General features: G+C 40.0%; 1 protein-coding gene across 2 annotated transcripts in view; it reads right to left on the bottom strand.

The window, feature by feature from the left end:
- The window catches only part of LOC126248888 (uncharacterized), a 349630-nt gene that overhangs the window by 11580 nt on the left and 313052 nt on the right, over positions 1 to 24998 (bottom strand). For both annotated transcript variants that reach the window (XM_049950347.1, XM_049950348.1), the window contains exons 16-18: positions 24534 to 24691; positions 10587 to 10851; positions 8542 to 8750 (exon numbers count right to left, since the gene is read on the bottom strand). In XM_049950347.1, the coding sequence (XP_049806304.1) occupies positions 8556 to 8750; positions 10587 to 10851; positions 24534 to 24691 (618 nt within the window). In that variant the 3' untranslated portion in view covers positions 8542 to 8555. The remainder of the gene's footprint in view (positions 1 to 8541; positions 8751 to 10586; positions 10852 to 24533; positions 24692 to 24998) is intronic.

The raw sequence follows: 24998 nt of genomic DNA, 5'->3' as shown, positions 1-24998 counted from the left end.
TACCCCTCATGTAGAGCAACAACTGAAAGAGTTGAAAATAACTAAATCATCAAGTCCGGATGGAATCCCAATTCAGTTTCACAAAGAGTACTCTACAGCATTGGCCCCTTACTTAGCCTGCATTTATCACAAATCTCTTGCACAAAGTCCAAAGTGACTGAAAAAAGTGAAAGCGATTCATATATAAGAAGGGTAAAAGAACAGACCCGCAAAATTACAGACTAATATCCTTAACAGAGATTTGCTGCAGAGTTCTTCAACATATTCTGAGTTCGAATATAATAAATTTCCTAGACACCGAAAAGCTTATGTCCACGAATAAGCACTGTTTTAGAAAGCATTGCTCACGCAAAACTCAGCTTTCCCCTTTCTCACATGATATCCTGTGAACTACAGATGAAGGGAAACAAGCAGTTTTCATATTCCATGGTTTCCAAAAAGCACAGTGCCCCACAGCAAACTGTTAACATAGGTACGAGCAAATGGAACAGTTTCCCAAGTTTTGTGAGTGGCTCAAAGACATCTTAAGTAATAAAACCCAGTATGTTGCCCTCAATGGAAAGTATTCATCAGAGAACAGGGTATCATCAGGAGTACCCCAAGGTAGTGTGATAGCACCATTATAATTTTCAAAATACATAAATGACCTGGCAGACACAGTTAGCAGCAATCTACAGCTGTTTGCTGATGATGTTGTGGTGTATGGAATAGTACAAGATAGCTTGGTGTGATGAATAGAAGCTAGATCTAAATGTAGCAAAATGTAAGTTAACAGGGACTAGTACGAAAAACAACTCCATAATGATCGGATATAGCATTAGTAGTGTCCTGCGTGACACAGTCACATCGTTTAAATATCTGGGCGTTACATTGCAAAGAGTGATTCACCTGTAAAGGAGATTACACATAGGACATTAGTGTGACCTATTCTTTATTACTGATCAAGCATTTGGAATATGCATTGGGTTGATTTAAAGGAAGACATCACAGCAATGAGACAGGCTCCTATATTTGCTACTGGCAGGTTCGAAGATCATGCGTAAGGACCAGAAAGATAAGATATCAGCAATTAGGGCTCATACAGAGGCATACAGACAGTCATTCTTGCCTCACTCTGTATGTGAGTGTGAAAGGAAGGAAAGTGACTAGTAGTGGTACAAGGGACACTCCGACACACACTGTACACTGGTTTGCAAAGGATGTTAATGTAGATATAGACGTTTTCATGGTAAGTTGTATTTAATTTATATTAGTACAGTGCATATTTTAATAGCGTTTTCCCTTAGTTTACTGAACACAGGAGTGAACATCAGAAAGAAATTAAACATTAATGACATATTATTTCACATTATATAAAACAGTCTGAGACTGTTCCGGTAGTTTACCAATTCCATGCTCTGGCTCTGAGTTAGTGATGTCAAAAGCACACGATGATGAAAAAATAAGAAACTGAAAAACACAAACTCCATTCTAGTGAATTCTGGCATCTGTGAAAGTCCCAAATTTGTCAAATCTGAGGATGTTAATCTACATATCATATTTCATGATTAAATACAAATGACGCATTGAAAGTTAACTAACTTTCACATAATGACTAAGAGCCTTCCTTACGTATTTCTCAGTTTCAGCAATAATCACTTCTGTTTTTATTTATGAATTAGTGTTCTGTTGATCCAGCATATAAGAGAATTCCATGGATGTGGAACATGTCATAATTATACATGATAACAGTACTTATATATTCTAATAGATACAAACTGTAAAACTATATAGGAACAAAATATGCTAATAATTGCAAGCTTAGACATTTCATACAGTGAACAGATGTATAAAACAACCAAATAATAAATTACAATTATTCTGCATTACAAGTTACAAATTTGATACAATTGAAGTGCTTTGTTTTGAAATGAGGAATAAATAATTCAAATGAGTATATAAGTTGCCAGTTACTAGCTAACAAAGTTTTATTGCCAGCCTCATGACTACAGTTTCCCAGGTAGAAAATCTAAAATCTCGTTGCAACCTCCTCCTGACATCTACAGACAAAACATTGTCATCACTTTGTATTTCTTGTATCCCTATTTTTTACATACTTCTTTACCTACAGTCACTTTTGTATTTTCTTTTTCTGGTGCCTTTTCATCACAATGAACGCAACTCAAGCTCCCAGGCACAGAAGTGGATCCACAGCAGACTGCTTGTGCAATGAGGCAATCTGTGGACACGAGAATGCCCATGCATACACCTGTTACTTTCCACAAATTCTTGTACATTCCCTTTTATTCCCATGCATCTGCGTCTGTGCACAATGAAAGAGGCATCGTGTGGGCATACCTTAAAGGCATCACAACTTGTCAACAGTAATAATACTGCACAGGAATGCTTAGTGAGCGAACTGATGTTCAAGCACAGCCACAGCAACTGATACCCCTTTGAGTTTTGTTGCTTTGAATTAGAGCATGCAGAACTTCTACACCCAACTTCTGAATCTTGCCTATGGAATAAAATTGTTGCAATACAGTTAAATGGTCGCAGTTCCACAAATGTCAGTTATTGAGACTTCCTTAATCTGGAAAATCAATCATTCCAGAATGACCTTTCTTCAAACAAGAAAACCATTTTCTGATACGTTTTGCACACACAATAAAAAGGATGCAAGCTGCCACTGCTGCCTTCACATCTCTATTAAATTGAAAGCTAATGATATGTCACAAATGTTAACACTCTTTTCCACTTGTGATTTTATTTTTCAACACTTAAAGAACTTATGAATAAGTTTCAAATATGCAAATTCCAATAACTGCAAGATAAGTACTAGAACTTCACATAAGGAAATGATAGTTGATAAATGCACTCATCTTGACACACTGTGGTCACTTGGTCGGACGGAGCCTGATGTCAGGTGACAGGTGGCATGCAGCTGCTAGTCAATGGCCAGTGTAGTGTGAGAAAACTGTCAAGTGTGAACTGCTCTGATCTTGACACAGCCACAACCTGTTTTGTGGAATTGCTTCTGAAAGATTTTGCTATTACTGGTGGGTTAGAAAGTGAAGCATATTACTTTAGAAGTTCCATCAGACCGGTAACTTTAGCAGGCAGGTGGCATGTGTTTAAAAAATAGAGGAAGATGTGGACTCAAACTCGTGAATTCTTGCCTAACTGTGCGATGTTTACCACAAGACTATGAGCTCATACAGCATTGTAAGAACTTGATAAGAAGCTAACACTTTTCCAGACACTCCTGCATCCTGCAGTGTTGTCAAATTGTGCATACGGCCAGACTTAGAATTCTGAGGGACAACCAGTTTTATTGGCCACCTTAGGTGAATGATTCAGACTTAGTCTCTGCAGTGGCAGGCTGTCGGCCAAGTTTTATGTCCAAGACTGTGCATGGTAATGTGCACAACAACCTGCTGGCAACTGCATTAGGTTTTGGGTCTGGAAGGTCCTTTGCCCAGAATTGGACGAAGGATGGTTGCACATGACCAGATACCCATGAATCATGGTAGATGCCGTTCCCTGCACAATTCACACTTCGGGGAAATTTGGGACACAATGGAAAACCTTGGTGGTGACCAAAAGAAGTGATGAAAGACAGAAAGTTATGTAAGTGGTTATGGGAATATTCCATGATAAGACCTAGGCAAGAGCCTGCAGAGAGAGAGTGAGTGGGGGAATGGAACAGGAGGAGGCGGGAACTGCAGAACAGAAAAAGAGAGAGTAACAAATGGCTCTACAGCTTGTGCTTCACATGCATATATCCATAAAAGTCATGAAATGTTTGTAGTATAAAATTTTGTTTTAGGAATAATTTTGCCAAGCTTTCATTAGAAACATGTGAGAACTTTGTGAACCTGTGGAACTCAGTACAAAAATTCATTAAACAACACTGACACAGTAGTTAAACAAAGTAACTTCCAGTTATAGAAGTATTCAAATGATGGGTTATTTTAATATTCTGTAAATAATTTGAAGATAATTTCCTACAAAAGTCTATAAATAGTCATAGCAAAGAATGCTGCAACCAGTTGTTGCGAAACATGGTCACAAAGAGCCATTGTTATTCACCCCAAAGCACCAAGTTGCGGTCAGTCACAGACAGTCAGCACACGGAGGCAGTCACTGTTAGTCTCATTCACTGTTAATTAGTCTCAATTAATCAGCAATAGTCAATTAGCTACTTTCAATCAGGCAGTATCAATGTGAATGTGAATGTGAAGAACCTGTGTTAATGTTGCCACTCACAGAACTATATTACTCTAAATTTGAAACTATGCAAGTTACTAACCTGGGCTACTATATTTTAACAAATGTAATGTCAAATTACAAGCTGATCACCACTTCAGTCTAGTTGTTAAAATATATACCTATTCAAATATCTAGCGTTGCTTTATTCACTGGAAATTCCTGTCATCATGTCCCATGTAAGTGGCTGAGAATCAAGTGGACTTAAAACATACACCATCTTATCAAAAGTATCTGGACCCCTATTAGTGGACATTAATAATAGGGTGTGTCCATCCTTTGCCTTTACAATGGCTTAAACTCTGCTGGGAACATTTTCAGTGAGGTGTCTCAATGTCTGGAGGAATTTTCAGCCCATTTTTCCTTAAGAGCCAAAAAGAGAGAAGGTAGTGGTGTTTGACATGCGAGTCTGGAGTGAAGCTGACATCCTAACTCATTCCATAAGTGTTCCATTGGGTTCCATAGTAACAAAGTGATACACAAAACTGATCCAAATAACAGAAATATGGCTTTATTCATAAAGCTCTGAACAATAACGGAAATAAGCCTCTCTTAACCCCACACATAACAAGACAAAAGAATCACACAGTACGTGCAACATAAGTGACACATAGAACAACTGATATGAGCAGTACAAACTAAAAGAACATAGTGAGGGTGGAGACCGTGCCATGTGCGCACTTCCTAAGGCAGCCTCTAGTGGCCATGTTGGAGGCTGATTTAAGTACACACGTGCGGCGGCACTACATTCTGCGCACTCACTCTTACATGCACTAGTAACACGATATAATAGGTTCAGATCAGGATTCTGGGCAGGCTAGTCCATTTCAGGGATGTTGTTGTCCACAAACCAATGTGTCACATATGCTGCTTTATGTCAGGGTGCATTTGCATGCTGTTACAAAAAATTAACATCTCAGAACTGTCCCTCTGCTGTACGCAGTACACAATGCTCTAAAATGTGTTCATATCCTTCTGCATTTAGTGTTTTTCAAGTGTAATAAGGGGATCACATCCCAACCATTAAAAACACTCCCATACCATAACAACAAATCCTTTGTACTTCACTCTTCACACTACACATGAGGGCAGGTAACATTCTCCAGGCATACACCAAACCCAAATACTGCCACTGGGTATAAATCGATTGATCACTCCAAACCACTTGTTTACAGTCATTAACTGTCCAGTGGTGTTGCTCTTTGCCCTACCTCAAGCAATGCTGAGCACCGACTACAAAAATTTGTGGCTTCAAATAACAAGCTGCTCAACCATTGCACCCCTTTTTAGCTCCTTACACAGAGTCACCATGCTAGCTGAACTGCTGGTAGCACTTTGGAATTTACAAGTGATTCCTTCTGCTGATTTCATGTGATTTTCGACAGCCAGTCTCCACAACTGCTGATGGTCTCTATATCTCAGTATATGAGGTCCATCTGGTCTTGGCACAGATGTAGTTTTTCCTTCATGTTTCCTCTTCACAATCACATCACAAACAGTCAACTTAGACAGTTTTAGAAGGGGTCTGGTTCAAATGGTTCAAATGGCTCTGAGCACTATGGGACTCAACTGCTGAGGTCATAAGTCCCCTAGAACTTAGAACTACTTAAACCTAACTAACCTAAGGACAACACACACATCCATGCCCGAGGCAGGATTCGAACCTGCGACCGTAGCGGTCGCGCGGTTCCAGACTGTAGCGCCAGAACCGCTCGGCCACCAGCGGCCGGCTTAGAAGGGGTCTATCTCTCATGACTTCTAGTTGTCAATTCTACATTACATAGGGGCGTATGGATAGTTTTGATCAGATAGTGTAGCAGCATTATGATGGCACCATATTGTGCTCCACCATCTCCATTGGAATTCAAACAATTCTTTCCTACTACATATACTGGGAGGAGGAAATGAAATGAAACTTCACAGATAGACAGGGTATGTGATGTTATTACTGTGATTAGAAAATCAGCCAAATCTACGAAAGAACATGGCAGTATGAGCCCACTTATTAGAATGATGTTGCGCCCTCTCTAACTTAGATGTATGCACTGATTTTAGTTAAGAATGGTATCGTAAAGCCATTATATCCTCTCCTGAGGCAAAATGGCCCACAACTGTTGCAACTGCTCCTTGATATCATGTATACTGGTACTGGGATGGAGTTGATGTTCAAACTGGTCCCACAAATTTTCTATAGGGGACAGATCTGGGGATCTTGCACAATGTGACAGCATTCATCAGCAGTCCATGCTTCCAGGTCATCACACCACTCCATACGCAAACATTTGTGTTGTGGTGTTAATGGTATCCTACACAGGGGATGGTAAATCCCCAGTCTGGATGCTGCTGGTACCCAATCAATGGTGTGGTATGACACAGAATGTTGCTAGGAGCCCATTAATTGTTCTTGGATGGATGGTAGGAGGAGATTTGTAGGGGTTACGATGTGCTTTTTACACAATGCGGTGATCCTCCATTGTGGTGGTCAGGCATGGTCAACCAAAACCTTGACCATGAGTGTGAGTACCCTTGCATTCCCATGCAGGTAACATCGGGGCACTGTCAAATCCAAATGTCTCACAATTCCGGATATCGCTCGATCAATCAGCTAGATAAATGGAGACCCAACAAACACGAACAACGCTAATGCACTCTGGTGGCCATTCTAAAAGGGGCATTAAAATGAAGCCCAGTCACTAGTGTAAAGTGACGGTAATGATTTTATTAAGTCAAAAATTTAGTTATACACAGTACACATACTCAAAAATAGTCACCAAAACTGTTTCCACATTTATACCATTGCAACACTAGCCGGTCAATTTCATCCTTGAAGAAGCTAGTAGGCTGCTGTCGGATCCAGGCCTGGACCCAGTCACACACTTCTTCATCCGTTGCGAACCGATGTCTGTGAATAGCTTGTTTTACAGGTCCAAACACATGAAAGTTATATGGCGAAAGGTCGGGACTGTATGGAAGATGTTCCAGCATTTCCACCCAAAACTGCTGTAATGTTGTCTTCACTGCATTGGCCGTGTGTGGACGGGTCTTATCATGCAGGAGGATAACGCCATTGGACGGCATGCCTCGGTGTTTCGACTTGATGGGTCATCTAAGGTTCTGTAAAGTGGCTTGATAATTCTGGGCATTGATGGTGATTCCCTGTTCCAGGAACTTGACAAGCAGTGGGCCCTTGTAGTCAAAAAAGAAGGACATCATGACCTTACCAGACCTGGTGTACATGGCCTTTGGTTTTTTTTGGCGGTGGTGAAGTCGCATGTTTCCACTGCTTGCCCTGACACTTGCTTTCCGGTTCAAAATGGTGACGCCATGTTTTGTCACCTGCTACAATTTGTGACAGAAAGCCATATTCCTCCTCATGGTAATGTTGCAGATGACTCAAAGACAGTGCCATTAGGGTATTGCACTGTTCGGCGGTCAGTTGGTGGGGAACCCACTGCGCACATATTTTTTGAAAGTTCAAGTGTTGATACATTATGGTGTGGGCGGTGCCCATGCTAATACCCAGTAACCGATGGATCTCATCCATGGTGATTCTGCGGTTGTCCAAGACTTCTGCAACCATTTCCAGTGTGATGACACTATGAGCCTGTCCAGGACGAGCATCGTCTTCCAGTGACTCGTGTCCCTCAAGGAATAGTTTGTGCCATTCCACAACACGTGAACAACTCAAGACTGTATTCACCGTACACAGCCTTCATCCGTCGATACATTTCACGGCCTCCAACTCTATCTGCTGCCAAAAATCGAATCACTCCTCATTGTTCCTGCTTAATCGCCTGCATGTTCGGTAGTGGATGATAACTTGTGTGACCACGTTCTCTTCGGCGTGAAACCACACTGGGGCTATGCAACATCAAACAGTGTGCATACATCAGTCTCTCTACCAATAGATGGCGCCACCATACTCACAGTTACGTGGTGCCACCTTACGTGTAAGGCAAAGGTAGATGCACTGACCAGGTTTCATTTGAATGAACCTCATAACAGTCACAGAGAACTGCAACTCTAATAATTTACATACCCGCCAATTGGGTGTACGTGTATGAAGTTATATCAACATCCAACCATGTCTTCTGGGTGCTACACTTTTTTTTTAATGCACTGCATATGTATAAAAAAAATTACAAAAAAAAAACAGTGCATTATCACATTACAGAATTTTGGTTTCAATTTTCAACTTACTTTATACAAAATGTAGGTAATATAAAGAAATCATTTGGAGAAAGTTAATTAGCTTTGCTTTACAGACTAAGAAATGTAAGTGTAAACAATTACCTTTGCATTGCAAGCTAATACACTCCTTCCATAAAGCTTGTGTCAAGGCTCTGAATAAGTGTCCTCATGAATGCCATTTCCTTCCGTGCATTTTCAAAAATCACACGAGGATCATCTGAAGTGCATCGCAAGCAATTGGGAGCCATGACCATTGCCAAATTGCTCGCATCCATCTTTGTAACTTGGACAACTTCACTCCTTGCAAATATCTACAGTTTAACAGAAATGTTCTGTTTAATACATAACATAATGAACACTACAAAAGAAACAATAAAAACAACGAGAAGCAGTCTGATAAACTATGTACCAGAGTGTAACACAGAAGTTTATTTACAAACAGTATCAGTTTAAACAAATTACCTGTTACAGAAAAAAATAATCTCATTGGAGATGAGCTCATAAGAGGTGGGGCAAAAGCTTGAAAATGAAAAGAATGGAGGAGCAAATTGGCTATGTCCTTCTCAAAGCAACCATCTCGGCATTTGCTATAACCAGATTAAAAAAAAGCCTAGAAAAGCAAACACTGGATGGCCAGATGTGATTGTGAACCCCAGCCCACCCCATTATAAGCCTTCAATAAGAGTGTCATTTCATTCAGTTACACTGATGTGATATGATTAGGCAAAGAGAATACTTTACTGTATTTAAACAATTCAACACATATACATAAATGGTTCTGCAAATGCAAAATATTTCTCCATAAGTTACTAATTAATTCATTACATTGCCCTGTTTTTACAATATTTCATTTTTCACTATATATACACATTCTATGGTGTTATTCCTTCTTATTTTAGCCTAATATACTTTCTACAGACACTTCGTCCTCTAAGCGACACCACTCAACAATCTTTTTACTGTGTGATATGTGACTGAATAACACACACACACACACACATATAATAGAGGGAAACATTCCACAAGGGAAAAATATATCTAAAAACAAAGATGATGTGACTTACCGAACGAAAGCGCTGGCAGGTCGATAGACACACAAACACACACACAAAATTCAAGCTTTCGCAACAAACTGTTGCCTCATCAGGAAAGAGGGAAGGAGAGGGAAAGACGAAAGGATGTGGGTTTTAGGGGAGAGGGTAAGGAGTCATTCCAATCCCGGGAGCGGAAAGACTTACTTACTGCTTGTGAGATGTCTGCTTTTGTCTGTATATGTGTGGATGGATATGTGTGTGTGTGCACGAGTGTATACCCGTCCCTTTTTTCCCCCTAAGGTAAGTCTTTCCGCTCCCGGGATTGGAATGACTCCTTACCCTCTCCCCTAAAACCCACATCCTTTCGTCTTTCCCTCTCCTTCCCTCTTTCCTGATGAGGCAACAGTTTGTTGCGAAAGCTTGAATTTTGTGTGTGTGTTTGTGTTTGTGTGTCTATCGACCTGCCAGCGCTTTCGTTCGGTAAGTCACATCATCTTTGTTTTTTTTTTTTTATATATATATATATATATATATATATATATATATATATATATATATATATATATATACTGTTCTCCACAATCAGAAAGAACTATATTTAGAAGATGCTGCAGAGGTCTCTCAAAAAAATGATATGTTTGCAGTTTTTTTCACAAGATATATATTCCTAAATTTCCTTTACTGCTGTTACCAAAGTTATTCTTTTCTCAAAAAATGTATCAAGCATAAATGTAACACTATGATCAAAAATGACCTCTACGATGACTTGAAGAGTTTAACATTAGTACAGCAAGGACTTGGATATATGGGTACACATGGATTGAGTAACGTGCCTGAGTTTTTTAAAGGTTTTGTGGGTAATGCAATGATAAGAGGCTTTAAGAAATTCTTGTTGGGCAACTGCTGCTACTCCATTTAAGAATATCTTTACAGAAACTCTGGGAATTAATGTATTTTATAATAATACAAACAAATATGAGCAATGTGATATTACATTCACTCATAAAGTCAAGTCATTTAATTCTGAAAATGTTACAAACACTAAATGAGGGCTCAGCAACAAAAATTAATTTCATAAGTTATAGTCAATGGTCAAGAACACACTTTAATTACCTGGAGGAAGCGTATGAGGTAGCACAGAACAAGTTTGTTAAGTTCTGGGAGTTTATGCACAATTGCCACAGCCTTTTCTGGATCAGCATGATGATTCACACATTCTGTATACATGTTGTCAGGTATTAGCGGTTCATACAGCTCACGATACCACAGCTTTAAAAGGGAGGCTGGTGCATGGCCATCTGTCATTTCCGCTGAAGGTAAATCCCAGCGATCTATTCGACTTTTCAATGAATTCACTTCATCTACATCTGCTGATACCCTGCATAAAAGAAAAATCAAATTATCAATTTCAAATAAATTTATAAACACCAACATTGCAAAGCAGACTACAAACAACTTTCATGTTTCTAGCATATCTCTCTCTCTCTCTCTCTCTCTCTCTCTCTCTCTCTCTCTCACACACACACACACACACACACACACACACACACACACTGTTAATTTCTACGTTTGCTTAACAATTACCTCTTTGTTCAGACAAATTCCTAGGATTAGTACCAGTTACTTAGCGTATAACATTTTATATAAAGACCAATGTATAATTTCCCCGCTGAAAATAACAAAATAGTCAACCATGTGTTTATATCTGATTTTGCTGCTGGCACAATGAACCATTATGCATGTATATCCCGTTACTTTGTGCAGTCTTCAGTAGTAAAGGCCAGATGACTGAAGTATCACAATGACAATCTTGTGATACCACATGGTGGGGAACAACTATATGCAATTACTTTAACCAGTCAACTATGCAGTGGTATAAGAGGAAAAACAGCAAGATTTTGCAGGGAGAAAATGCACAACATACACATACAGAACTGTGTAATATTTGGAATTATGGACAATTTGTATAATGGAATACCTGATGATTCTAACTTAAAATGGGCTAGAAGAGCTAATGATGATAATCATTGCACAGGATTTTGCAACATCTTAAAATTATTTTATCAATAATATTAGAAATAAAATGAAAACATACTATTCCCTAAACTATTATTGTATCTATTAATATGCATATTCTGTATGCACAATACAAATGGAGCAATGTTAGTGCCATCACAAATAACAACAAATTAACTTTGTCACTATGCTGTTAACCGAGTCACATCATCACTTTGAAGTTTACTGTGTTTACACTTGTCCAGTATTTTGCTTGTGGGTCAGTACCTCTGTTCATCATCATTAAGAGCAGTATTTTTTAACAAGTCAACACAGACATTTATCACTTTTTTTATCATGAAGTGCTTGAAATGAGTGTGGACATACAGAGATACATGTTCATCCTTGTAATACTATACTTTGTGATAGTAGAGTACACAGTTGTGAATGAGGTTTATTCATGAATGTACACCTGACAGCAGAAAAAATGGTCGTGGCTGAAATTTGAATTACCCGCCATGTTACACAGAAGCCAATCACACGATGGGGTGTACAGATCTGCTCATAAAAGTAAAGAACGCCTGTAGTTGTGAATTTAGTAGGAGGATTAACACCTTTTTGACAACTAGCATAAAGACACACCCTCTAACCATACACTAGTAAACTACGACATATCATTTGTAGCACTGCAAACCTAGTAAAAGAACTTCATTTCGTGATGAGGAGTCAAGAGCAGTAAATCTGGGAAGTTGTGGTACAATACATTTGTAGCTCAGTGTAACAATTAATGGTCCGCTAGGCAACTGCCTGACGACAAGATTCAGTTTGTATCTGACTTAGAGCAGTTCTTTTGCATTACTCCACTAATTCGTTTAATTGTAAAAACCATTCAATTAATAGAATGAAACAATTCATGATTTTTAGTAAGACATTTTCGCCTCTCAAAAGGGCACAGCATGTGGCTTCTTCACCACGTAATATCCTGTGCAAATGATTTCAACTTCAATGATTGTCTGCAGTCTGTGAGGAAGAGTGTCAGAGTGTCTATGAGGTGGGTAATAAATCTCAAGTTTTCTGCCGCTTCCTCCTAGGGTGACATTTCAATGAGTGTCACGGGTGGTCAGGCTAGTTTTTACGCACAGTGCATTTAGGCTCTGTCCATATGTTTTTGACAGAGTTTAGATCTGATGCTGGAGGAGGGCAATTGAGAAGAGAAACAATCTGTTGTACAAAACATTCCTGCACCACCACCACTGACATGTATAGGAGACTGGTCTTGCTGGAAACTGGTTATTCCCTCAGGATACAGTTGTCGCACTGATGGGACCATAATATACTTGTCACATGGGTGACTGCGAGATGACTTGTGGCTGTATTTGAGGTCAAAACAAGCACCTTGCTTGTACTTGTGCTTGTGCTTGTGCTTGTGCTTGTACTTGTACTGGACCATCGTTCGCTGAGGACAATACCGATTTGCCAGGAAATATCATGTGCCACCAGTCATAAGTGACAATGCCCTTGGCAAGTGCTAACAGATACAGTCAGTGACCATCACAGACCCTCTCCTTGATGGCTGCAAGTCTACTAATTAATATGGTCTCCAGAAGCCAGGGCCGAACCACATCCACCAACCCAGGAAATGCAGTAGTATGTTCCAACTGCACAATTTTTTGTAAAGGATTTTGCCATGACATGTTGACAAGTTTATTATCCTGCACAGTTTTTGTTACAGGACAAAGTCCAGTTCACACATGCCTACTGGATTCTCCAGCATCTCGATAATGTTCATTATTGTACACTGTGCTCAGAAATGCCATACTGTGCCCCAGCCTCCAATGCTGCCAAATTCGCTTCATCTGCAAGATAAGGCATGGTGCACAAATACTGGGACTCAGCTGAAAGCAATGAGATGCAGGTATTTGCTCTTGCTTGCGTACTGTCATTGGCTATTGTAGAATGAATGGTGCCATGACTGACTGACTGTCTATTACCCTGTAATATCAATAAAACTGTGTCAATAATTCAAACATATTTTGTGAAACAGAGGAAGTAAATTTACAAGTTTTCAGCTCCAGAGAGGTCATTCTCCACTGCAAGTGACCTTCATTCTTTTATAGCCAAAATTCCATCACATTGGCTGCAGGAAATTAGCTGTATTTCTCTGAAATGTGTTTCATATAATACAATGGAGGGCTTCATAGACAACAAATTGTAGAAGAAGAAGAATGTGTCTCCTAAAAAAAAAATCACAAATATTTGATCATGAGACACATGTATATTAAGTCTGCACATTTGTTATTCAGCTACAGTGACCATTTAAGAACTTACACCTCTTAAGTTAACATGCACAATGCCTACAGATAAAAACAGCATATTCTATTTGCACAAGATGTTTTGTTATTGCCTTAGAGCAGATTTGGAATACTGGCAAGTTCAGTTTCCTGCAACTGTTGAACTACTATTTCGTCTTTATGTTCCCAAGGTAACCAGAAAAATATGGCAGGTTGTACTTCATTCACATCAGTGCTGTACCTGACTAATTCTGGGTGCAATTTCCCCCAGCCAATTTTTGTGCTGTCATGTGTATAACCCCAAAGTTATCATCCCAGGAAGCTGAACATTTTTAGATGTTTTTTATAATTTTTACTCAACAGTTGATTCAATACTCAAAAGCAACAATTATAAGTTCCTTTTTACCAAACAGCTAGATTGTAGTGGACTTCTTAAAGATGTAGATAATTATGAACTGCCTAAAAACTTCTCCCATGTACCTTAGGTATTTTGTACTGTGCTATATACAGGAAACAAATTTTCTCCAACTCCCGTTTGCATGTTTTTTGACAAGAAAAAGAATGCAGTTGATTCAATAACCTCATTTAGTTTATTTTTAAACAAAGCTGATGAATTAGTGGCTTACAGGTGCCATGTCACAAGATGATGTGAAAGCTGCACAATATTTTTGAGTGCTGGGGACGTGTTACCTCGTTATGCCTCGCCATTCCCCTGGCACGCCCATGTTTAAGCGTGGGCCTCGAGTTTTCCCTACAGCGCTAAGGATGGGTTGATGCATACCATGCTACTAGGCTTTTCACCGTCAGAGACGAGTTTAGGCGTGCCGAGTCACGGCTACCTGAGCGTGACAGATGTGTAAACATGCAGAGCTGTCTATCTGCCCTGTTCTTCCAGTAGCTGTTCAGTGGTCTGACTGCATAGTTTGAGAGTGCATATACATTTGTTGCTGTGTTTCCTGTTTGCAGAATTTGACTTCGCTTCCGGTGTTTTCATCAGTTTTCTTGTTTTCTACAGGAGAAATGTCACGCCGCTGTGGTTGCACAGATAAAGAGATCCTGGAATTGCTTACTAGGAGTGGCAGTGAACGTGAATTATCTGATGTTGCTAGCAGTGATGAATCTTCAACAGAATCTCGAAGCTGTGGTCCTCAGCCCTTTACACCAGAGGGCAGAGCAAGAATTACAGTCAGCAGTTCCTCTGAATCCGAGGAATCAGAAAGTGACAGTGAAACAATTAGGAAAAGAGTGCGCTTAAGTGACACGTTTGACTGGAAAGAAATCGATTTCCAGCCATTAAACCATTACCTTGATGACTCAAGTTCAGGACACAAATGTCAACTAGGTACTGACCCAAGCATTCTATCATTTTTTGTGATATTTATGACTGAATAACTGTTGCAATTTATTGCACACAAAACAAATCGTTTTTAAGTTTACAATAAAGAAAATACTACACAATCTGTGAATTCTTGACTGTCAAAGTGGAAAGACACTGGATTTGACGAAATCTGTTGTTGTGTCGCTACCGTATTTACTCGAATCTAAGCCGCACTCGAATCTAAGCCGCACCTGAAAAATGAGACTCAAAATAAAGGAAAAAATAATTTCCCGAATCTAAGCCGCAGCTGAAATTTGAGACTCGAAATTCAAGGGGAGAGAAAAGTTTTAGGCCGCACCTCCAAATCGAAACAAAGTTGGTCCATTGTAATATGAGACACAATTTAGGTCGAATGAATGACGATACAGCTACAGTAGTTTGGTTCGAGCCGTAAGCTTAGCAGTTAAGCTTTACCAGGTAGCCATTGCTATGCGTCAAGCGCTCCGTCCTTATTTATGCGGGTACCCTTCGTTTTTCACGTGCTTCGTCTGGTTTGAATTGATTGCTTATTTTTCCCAGATCTGATAATTGCCGTTCTCTTTGTTATAGGTGTTTTCGTCACTCTAAGCTGAAAATGCATTACTGTACTGTGTCATGCATTGTTTGTCGCATTCCGATAATGAATGTTCACGACCTGTCGCCGCTCGCGGCATGGTTTGCTTTTGTGCGTGCTACCGCCGCTTACAATAAAAAAAAAAGAGAGAGTAATTGTCTCAGTAGCGAAACAATGGCAAGAGACTGCTATTTGTTGTTATTTACACTGCTGCTTTCTTTGATAATGATCAACAAGAACCAAATAATAAACTGCGTATGATAGATGATGTTCTGAACGAGAGTTTAGCGAAAATTTTTCTCCGTTTGAAAATCTTTGCAGACGCCTCTTTAGTACATTATTTTCTGCACAGAAATTAGAGTCATCTTAGATTTAAAAATCTAGTCAATTGCCGTGCTTCATTTCTGACTGTATCACTATTAGGCATAAGAATAATACGAATATGAACATGACATATGTGTATACTTCCGCGTTTGTGTTGTCTCACTCTAGTTTTGTAGTTTATTAGGCAGACAGGATTTAAATGAGATAGCAGCAAACACGAAAGAATACATGGCAAAATGTTTATATTCGTATTATTCTTATGGTGAAGAGAATACTGCATGTGATCCAGAATTCACAAAAGTTCCCATTAGCAACCATCTCTTCTCACAGGTAGAAAAAAAATCAGAACGTAGAATTGGCCATACTGACAAACATCGCAAAAGGTCTTGCCAGTCGGATTTTCGTAGTACATTGAAAAGCTGCTACATTTGAAGATGAACAATACGGAATTTGTATTTACTTCGTTGGATAATGTATGAAAATGCAGTGGTCGTAATTCGGGGCGGAGAAAAAAGCTCGTCTTCCACCTTTTTTTTTTAAATTTATTTACTGACGCAGAGGTTTTGGCGCCAGTATTTATCTTTGTGCCTGTAAAGCATGCCTGTGTAGTGCTACATATATTCGACGGCAGAAGTTAGTTGTGGCGGCACCTACCAACATATTTCAGAACTTCCGCTTACTTTGCACTCGATTCTAAGCCGCAGGTGGTTTTTTGGATTACAAAAACCGGAAAAAAAGTGCGGCTTAGATTCGAGTAAATACGGTATTTGCCTTCTAATGGTACAAGTTAAGAACTTAAAATTAAGTGATTATTGGTGTCAAGAGATGCACTTTTGAACACACCAGTTTTAGCGAAATTATGTCCTGAGACTGTTTTTGTCTACTTCTGAGAATGCTACACTTCAGTGATAACTCTGCAAGTATTGGAGATGACAGTTTATTTAAAATTAGGATGATTGTTGACAAAGTTTGTACCACATTTCGTAATTCATTTTGTCTACATCACAAGCTTTGAATGGATGAAAATCTCTTGCTGTTCAAAGGCTGATTATCTTTCAAGCAATTTATTCCAAGTCAGTGAAGTAGATTCGGAATACAGACATTTGTACTGTGTGACTGTCAGAGTGGGTATATTTTGGGTTTTATTGTATATACAGGCACAACAACAGAAATTGGGTTCCACAATTTAGACGAAATTGGCAACGTGGTGGCAACTCTTATGGGACCGTATGTGGAACAGGGTCATATTCTTTATGTCGGTAATTGGTACTCCAGCCTGGACCTGTTCCTCTGGCTTCACAACCATGGAACAGCCGCATGTGGCACTGTTCGTAAGAATAAGCACAACATGCCAAAACTGTAGAAGAAATTAAAATGAGGAGAAACTGAGTTTAAGTCCACTGGCAAGATACTTGCTATCAAGTGGTGTGATAAGAGAGAGGTGCGCATGTTGACCAAAAGTCACGCAACACAAATGGTTGAAACAGAGAAGATTGACAGAAATACTGGCAAAAAATGAAGAAACTACAATGTATTGTAGATTAAAATTCAAGTATGGGTGAAGTTGACTGTTGTGACATGTTACTGAGCTTAGTGGGATCAGTGCATATGGCTGTGAAATGGTACAAGAAATATTTTTTCCTCATTCTGGATTTGTGCATTCTAAATGCTCATGCTCTCCACTGGTCGGTAACAGGGCGAAAATGGCACTCGCAGAGTTTCTCTTGAAAGGAATATTGTAGAAAAATATGCTATAGAACAGAAAAAAGCTTTTAGGGGAAGGCGCTACGATGATGAGAATCCCCTGCAATTCACAGGCAGACATTATCCAGCTGCTATTGTGAACAAACATTCACAGAAAAGTATGCTAATACGCAGATGCATAGTTTGCACAAAACGGAAAGTCCACTGGGAAACTAGATACCAATGTAAAACTTGCAACATTCCATTATTTGTTGTACCCTGCTTTGAGACATATCATACAAAGAAGCATTACTGATCATTGGGAACTAAATCTCAGAAAATTTATTGACACTTGATCAAAAAGAAGGGTGGGAAATAGATGCAACAGGTGTAAAATTATTCAAACAATGCCCGACTTCTTCATATTTAGCAGTTTGCTGGCAAATGAATGGACTTGGTGATTGTGATGACGCAATATCTGTACTGAGGCAAATGTAATTACGCCGAGTACATTGCACCAGTGTAACAAAACCCATATACTAGTCTATGTACGATACATTTAAATTATTAACACATAACATATACAAGTTATATTCTTTTATCCTTAGTAGTACAAATATACATCACATTCGGTCCACTTGTACAAAACCTGTTTTCCATAACTGATTTCAAATGCCTTAAGATCAACAACAAATACACGCCAAAGTTAAAACTCTGTTCTCAGTGCAATTTTCCTTGCTACTTTGCCTCTGTTGTTAGCCAATAACAGAAATTAAACTCACTGTTTTGGGGAGGGTGGGGAGCTTAAAATTGGTTATTTGAAAGAGACTGGCTTTGAAGCATTAATAGTAAACGGTCTTTGTAAAAGAAGTATCGAATATATCCTGCTTTCATCTTTTCATAAAAATCCAAATCTTTTTGACTAATTTGTGATTATTGGAAAATAGTAGAGGAAAAAATTTTTTATTCCAGATCTTTGTGCTATCAATCTATTGGACTCTAAATTTCATTTTCATCATGTGTTTACTCTACTAGAAATGCAAATCCAAAGTTTACATTGTTTTCAGGCCTGATTTTCACACCCAACTTTCATTCCAATTGTACAGCTTGGAATGTTTTATAGAACATAGTTTCTTAGCAAAATCAGAACAAAAATACTGCATTTTTATGTTTTTACAAAATCTTCAATTTTGCGCTTAATTCATTCAGTACTGGAAAGTGCTATGTAAATGAAACTTTATATTTGAGAACCTTGTGTTGCTAGGTTATTACATGCCAAGTTTCATGTTTGTCGTAGCATTAGTCTAGGAGATGCAAGAAACCAAACTTCAAAATTTTTTCGGGCACCCTCTTCTTTGGTCAATTTTAGCTACAATTTTCTGGCTCAATTTGGCTTGTAAAATTCTTTTCATTATTATTCTTACGAGAACGCATAAAGCTGTAAAAGATAGCCAAATTTGATTTCTTTACAAAAACTATTGCCCGAGACATTGCAGCTCAAAGTTGCCATAAAGTCATGCTGGCTCTGCATGAGTCGTAATCAGTCCAGAAGTACTCAGCACAGGGCGGGTTGGGTAGCACGGGCCGCCCGGTCCCGGTGGCAGCTCTGAGCGACAGGCACTTAGCACAGCAGCTAGCTGGATTACGCTGCAGGCCGCAGCACGCCAAGCAGATGGTGCGCCTCCAGCAGTCAAAGGGTTAACAAGACAGCTGCTTATCATCTTCAGGTGCTTAGTGACATGTTGCTGCAGTGGGATAACCAATATATGTGATGCCTTGCTAAAAAACTGCAAATGCCAAGGGGTGAGGCTATGTCAGAGACTAATCGTAGTGGACATCGACATCCAGAGACCCTGCCAGGGAAACGGGCCATGGTCCTCGCATGTGTGACATGGGAAAAGCATTGCTGCAAATCGTGTCACAAATGGCAGCCGGAATAAGAATAATGTAATGACTTTGATTCCCTGTCTGTGTTGACTCCACAGATTCATTCATCTGTAGCTGACGATGCCTTAGCACCGCAATGCTGGTTCCCATGCCTCACTAAATTGAAATCCGGTGTCTCTGTTAATCAGCTCATTAATAACACATATCTCAGCTGCTTCTTCTATGATGATGTCCCAGTACATGGAGGCAGACAAAAGGATCTTTGTCTCTCTGTACTTCATGCTATGTCCTGTGTCGAGACAATGTTCAGCAACAGCAGACTTTTCAGCTAACCTAACTTGGTGTGATATCTATGTTCATTGCATCTACACTCCTGGAAATTGAAATAAGAACACCGTGAATTCATTGTCCCAGGAAGGGGAAACTTTATTGACACATTCCTGGGGTCAGATACATCACATGATCACACTGACAGAACCACAGGCACATAGACACAGGCAACAGAGCATGCACAATGTCGGCACTAGTACAGTGTATATCCACCTTTCGCAGCAATGCAGGCTGCTATTCTCCCATGGAGACGATCGTAGAGATGCTGGATGTAGTCCTGTGGAACGGCTTGCCATGCCATTTCCACCTGGCGCCTCAGTTGGACCAGCGTTCGTGCTGGACGTGCAGACCGCGTGAGACGACGCTTCATCCAGTCCCAAACATGCTCAATGGGGGACAGATCCGGAGATCTTGCTGGCCAGGGTAGTTGACTTACACCTTCTAGAGCACGTTGGGTGGCACGGGATACATGCGGACGTGCATTGTCCTGTTGGAACAGCAAGTTCCCTTGCCGGTCTAGGAATGGTAGAACGATGGGTTCGATGACGGTTTGGATGTACCGTGCACTATTCAGTGTCCCCTCGACGATCACCAGTGGTGTACGGCCAGTGTAGGAGATCGCTCCCCACACCATGATGCCGGGTGTTGGCCCTGTGTGCCTCGGTCGTATGCAGTCCTGATTGTGGCGCTCACCTGCACGGCGCCAAACACGCATACGACCATCATTGGCACCAAGGCAGAAGCGACTCTCATCGCTGAAGACGACACGTCTCCATTCATCCCTCCATTCACGCCTGTCGCGACACCACTGGAGGCGGGCTGCACGATGTTGGGACGTGAGCGGAAGACGGCCTAACGGTGTGCGGGACCGTAGCCCAGCTTCATGGAGACGGTTGCGAATGGTCCTCGCCGATAGCCCAGGAGCAACAGTGTCCCTAATTTGCTGGGAAGTGGCGGTGCGGTCCCCTACGGCACTGCGTAGGATCCTACGGTCTTGGCGTGCATCCGTGCGTCGCTGCGGTCCGGTCCCAGGTCGACGGGCACGTGCACCTTCCGCCGACCACTGGCGACAACATCGATGTACTGTGGAGACCTCACGCCCCACGTGTTGAGCAATTCGGCGGTACGTCCACCCGGCCTCCCGCATGCCCACTATACGCCCTCGCTCAAAGTCCGTCAACTGCACATACGGTTCACGTCCACGCTGTCGCGGCATGCTACCAGTGTTAAAGACTGCGATGGAGCTCCGTATGCCACGGCAAACTGGCTGACACTGACGGCGGCGGTGCACAAATGCTGCGCAGCTAGCGCCATTCGACGGCCAACACCGCGGTTCCTGGTGTGTCCGCTGTGCCGTGCGTGTGATCATTGCTTGTACAGCCCTCTCGCAGTGTCCGGAGCAAGTATGGTGGGTCTGACACACCGGTGTCAATGTGTTCTTTTTTCCATTTCCAGGAGTGTATCTTTAACAGTGCAACACCTCTTGTCAATGTATGATTTTTCACACTGGCATGGGATTTTATACAGTCCTTGTCTCCTTAGATCTACGTTGTCTTTAACAGAACCCAGCATCGCTTGTATTCATGCTGAAGGGCGGAAGACACACTTTGTTCGATGTTTCTTGAACCGTGTGCCAATTTTAAAGGACACACCACCAACATAAGGTAGAAAAAATGTCCTTGTGGACTTCTCCACTTCTTCTGGCTGCCGTTTCTGGCTGTTGAGTTTTAGTCCACACTAGATGACATGCATTTTGAATCTGCTTATCAGAGTACCCATTCTGGAAAAACACAGAACAAATATGGCTAATCTCTGCTGATAAGTTCTCTCAATCTGAGAAAACCCTAACCCTATGAACGAGAGTCCCTAATACACCAATGTGTTGAGATGGGTGATGGCAGCTCGTAGCCCATAGATACAGGTCAGTGTGAATTTCACCGTTAAAGATAGGCACGATGAACATAGAAATCACACTAGATTAGGTCAGCAAGAAAAGACTGATGTTGTTGAACACTGTCTTGACATGGGCTACAGCATGAACTACGGAGAGACGGAGATCATTTCGTCCACTTCCACATATAGGGACTCCATCATTAAAAAAAGCAACCTGGTTAACACACATGGAATTTAGACTTAGCAAGGCATGGGAACCAGAACTGGCAGTACTAAGGCATCAATGCCCACAGATGAATGAATCCAGCAAGTCATCACATATGAGGAATCAAAGTCAGGACACTAAAATTTGGCATCAACACTCTGTGTGTGCATACTGGACCACAACTTGCAGCCATGCTTTTCCACATTGGTCATGTGAAGACAGTGTCCTGTTTCTCCAGCAGGGGGGCTCTGGATGTTGATGTCCTCTAAAATCTGTCTACGATGACAATATAAGCCTCACCCATAGACATGTGTGCTTTTCTAGTGAAGCTGTCTCATTAAAATACTGAGCAGCTTTCACAAAATTATCTGACACGACACCTGTGAATCACCGAAGAAATTATTAAATTGGGGACCTCTCAAATGGCAAAACCAATGAATGTTATAATCCAATAATCAAGTAGTTCATGTGATTTGTTGTACTGATCAGTACCATTAACTTATGAACAGTATTTTACTTTCAAACTCCCTACTGATGTGCACAATTTTACTAATTACATTATTGCATCAGAATATATTTTAAATAACTGCTGCAGGTAACTGTTTAGTTGATTTGTAATCTTTTATGAATTAGTTTAATTTGTCAGGTGGAAAAACTACACAATAGTTTTCCTAGAATACCGGAAGTAGTCTGGTAAGTACTTCTAAATGAGTCATCTTAGTTGCTCAGTTTTCTTAGAGATTACAGTTGTAAAAGCCTATATCATTCTACATGAATAATGCAGTACTGAGGTGTGTGTAGGACTGCACTAACATTCACATTTCAGAATGGGTTGATACAACAGTGGACACTACTGGCTGCAGTTGTAAAGACTAACTTCAGAGGGATGGCGGCATGTTATCCTCTGTTGTTATTGTGGGAATGTCTGATGTCAGTAGGCACACACACGCAATGTCTGTGAATTTGTGTACAATGGTATGCAGAATAAAAAAAAATGTATGAGATTAATTTGACTTCTGTTAATCACTTTAATCACCTGTTTGTCCCCAGACCCCATACCATACTACCAATCTACTCATCCTGATCATTTTCCAACACAAAACATGATTCAGTCAATTAAATACTGTGTAAAATACATGTATGTACCATGAACAGACCTGAATGTGGGACAAAATATGTGCTGTGCCCCTGGAACTGAAGAAGATTTGGAAATTTATGAATCCAATCAGAATCAACATAGTCGGATTCACAGTATCTTCACTTACTGCATATCTAATCATCATTGGAATATTCTTCATTATCAGTAACTACTAAAGTCATACCATTCTCAGGAGATAAATGGTGGAGTCTAGTCAGTTATGCAACATATGGTCACTTCTGTGCACAGTTCTTGCAGTACTGTGTTGATGAGTGTCAGTTTTTGTGACTGAGTCTCTTCAACAATGAAACATAACTCATATGGGAAGCTGCTGGAAGAGCAACACTCTGGTTGTCATTCCGCACAAAATGTTAACTTTTAATACTATAGCAGCAGTTCTCTTAATTTTCTCGGTCTGTACTTTCTACCAGTCTGCTTGATTGGTGACACAAACTCAATCTTCTAGAGAAAGTGTTGTTCCATTTGCTCAGAGCCAGGTAATTGAATGCTTAACAATAAGCATGATTTTAACACACTGGTGCACACATAGCCTTACAATATTAAGGCCAAAAATAAATGTCAAGATGCGATGGAACAGGTGACTTAAGTGTTTGACTCTTATTGTCACTAGGATTTACTTAATAAATTAATTCACTTTTTGTGCGACCACTAATCGCACTGACTAGATCCCCCAACATGATTGGAAATCTACTTCCACGAATTCAATCTATTGCACAACAAACACCCACAGTCTCTTTATCACTTGTACAATAATGTAGCAAGTACAAACACAGAAAGAATTAAGAAAAGGAGTTTCAAATAACCCTATTAGAGACGTGGTAAACATTTAGAAAGGAATTTGACTTGTATTTTCTGAAAATGATATATTTATGTTTGCCTTAGATTTGGGAAAAGACTGAAACAACAATGTCTGATCAAAATTTATATTGAATTCCTCTTATGTCTGACACTAGTATTTTACATGCAGTCAGAAAAACATGTCAATGGACAGACCATAAGGTCTGAAGAACAATTCATAAATTTGTTAAAAGACATGTGCAATATATCTTATGACTGCACGTCTCCGATATCACTTTCAAAGTAATTTCTTTATGAGACTAACACTGCTGCTGGTGTCTTTAATGCAATTTGTGAGCTCTTCCTATAGCTGCTGCCATATTAGTTGTAATATTCTTCTAGTCATCGAAGTGCTACAGTGATTGCGAGGATATGGACAATATCATATTACTTCATTATTTCAATGATTTTTCTCTACTTTATAAACTTGAGAATAAAAACAGCCCATTGTATTTCATTACAGATTATCACAATCTTCTTACAATATCAGTATATTTTATGCCATGTAAAACATATCCCACATACCTGAATATTCCTTCAGTTTGGGCACCTTGGAGTTTAAGGACTTCTTCAGAAAGTGTTGTCTGAACCCATGGAAGTTTTCTATGAGGAAATCTGTCTTTTTGCAATGCCATAACTTCTTGCAGCGTGTTTCCAAACATGCTGGGTCGAAATATTTGCAACTGAAATGTTATCAAAAAAGGAAGCTCATATAATCAATAGCTAACATATCAAAATGTTCACATGAATTTTACAAACTGTACAAAAAACACTTTACTGCCACATGCTGTGAAATTTTACTTTTTTTATATGTTCAATAGGATGCAAAAGTTGACCCTTGTAAGAACTGAGGGAAGTATTGTTAATTACATCTTAAAGGGAAACAAGATAGATCCCCATGTCCAATTGACATATTAACATCATATTCCTGTTAGTAGGGCTGCTCACAAACCCATACTTCAGACAATATCATGAGTGAACACCTGCAAC

This window comes from Schistocerca nitens, chromosome 3 (genome assembly GCF_023898315.1).
Source record: "Schistocerca nitens isolate TAMUIC-IGC-003100 chromosome 3, iqSchNite1.1, whole genome shotgun sequence".
NCBI classification, from domain to species: Eukaryota; Metazoa; Arthropoda; class Insecta; order Orthoptera; family Acrididae; genus Schistocerca; species Schistocerca nitens.
The sequence above is the reverse complement of the archived record's forward strand: the minus strand, read 5'-3'. Positions and strand labels throughout refer to the sequence as shown.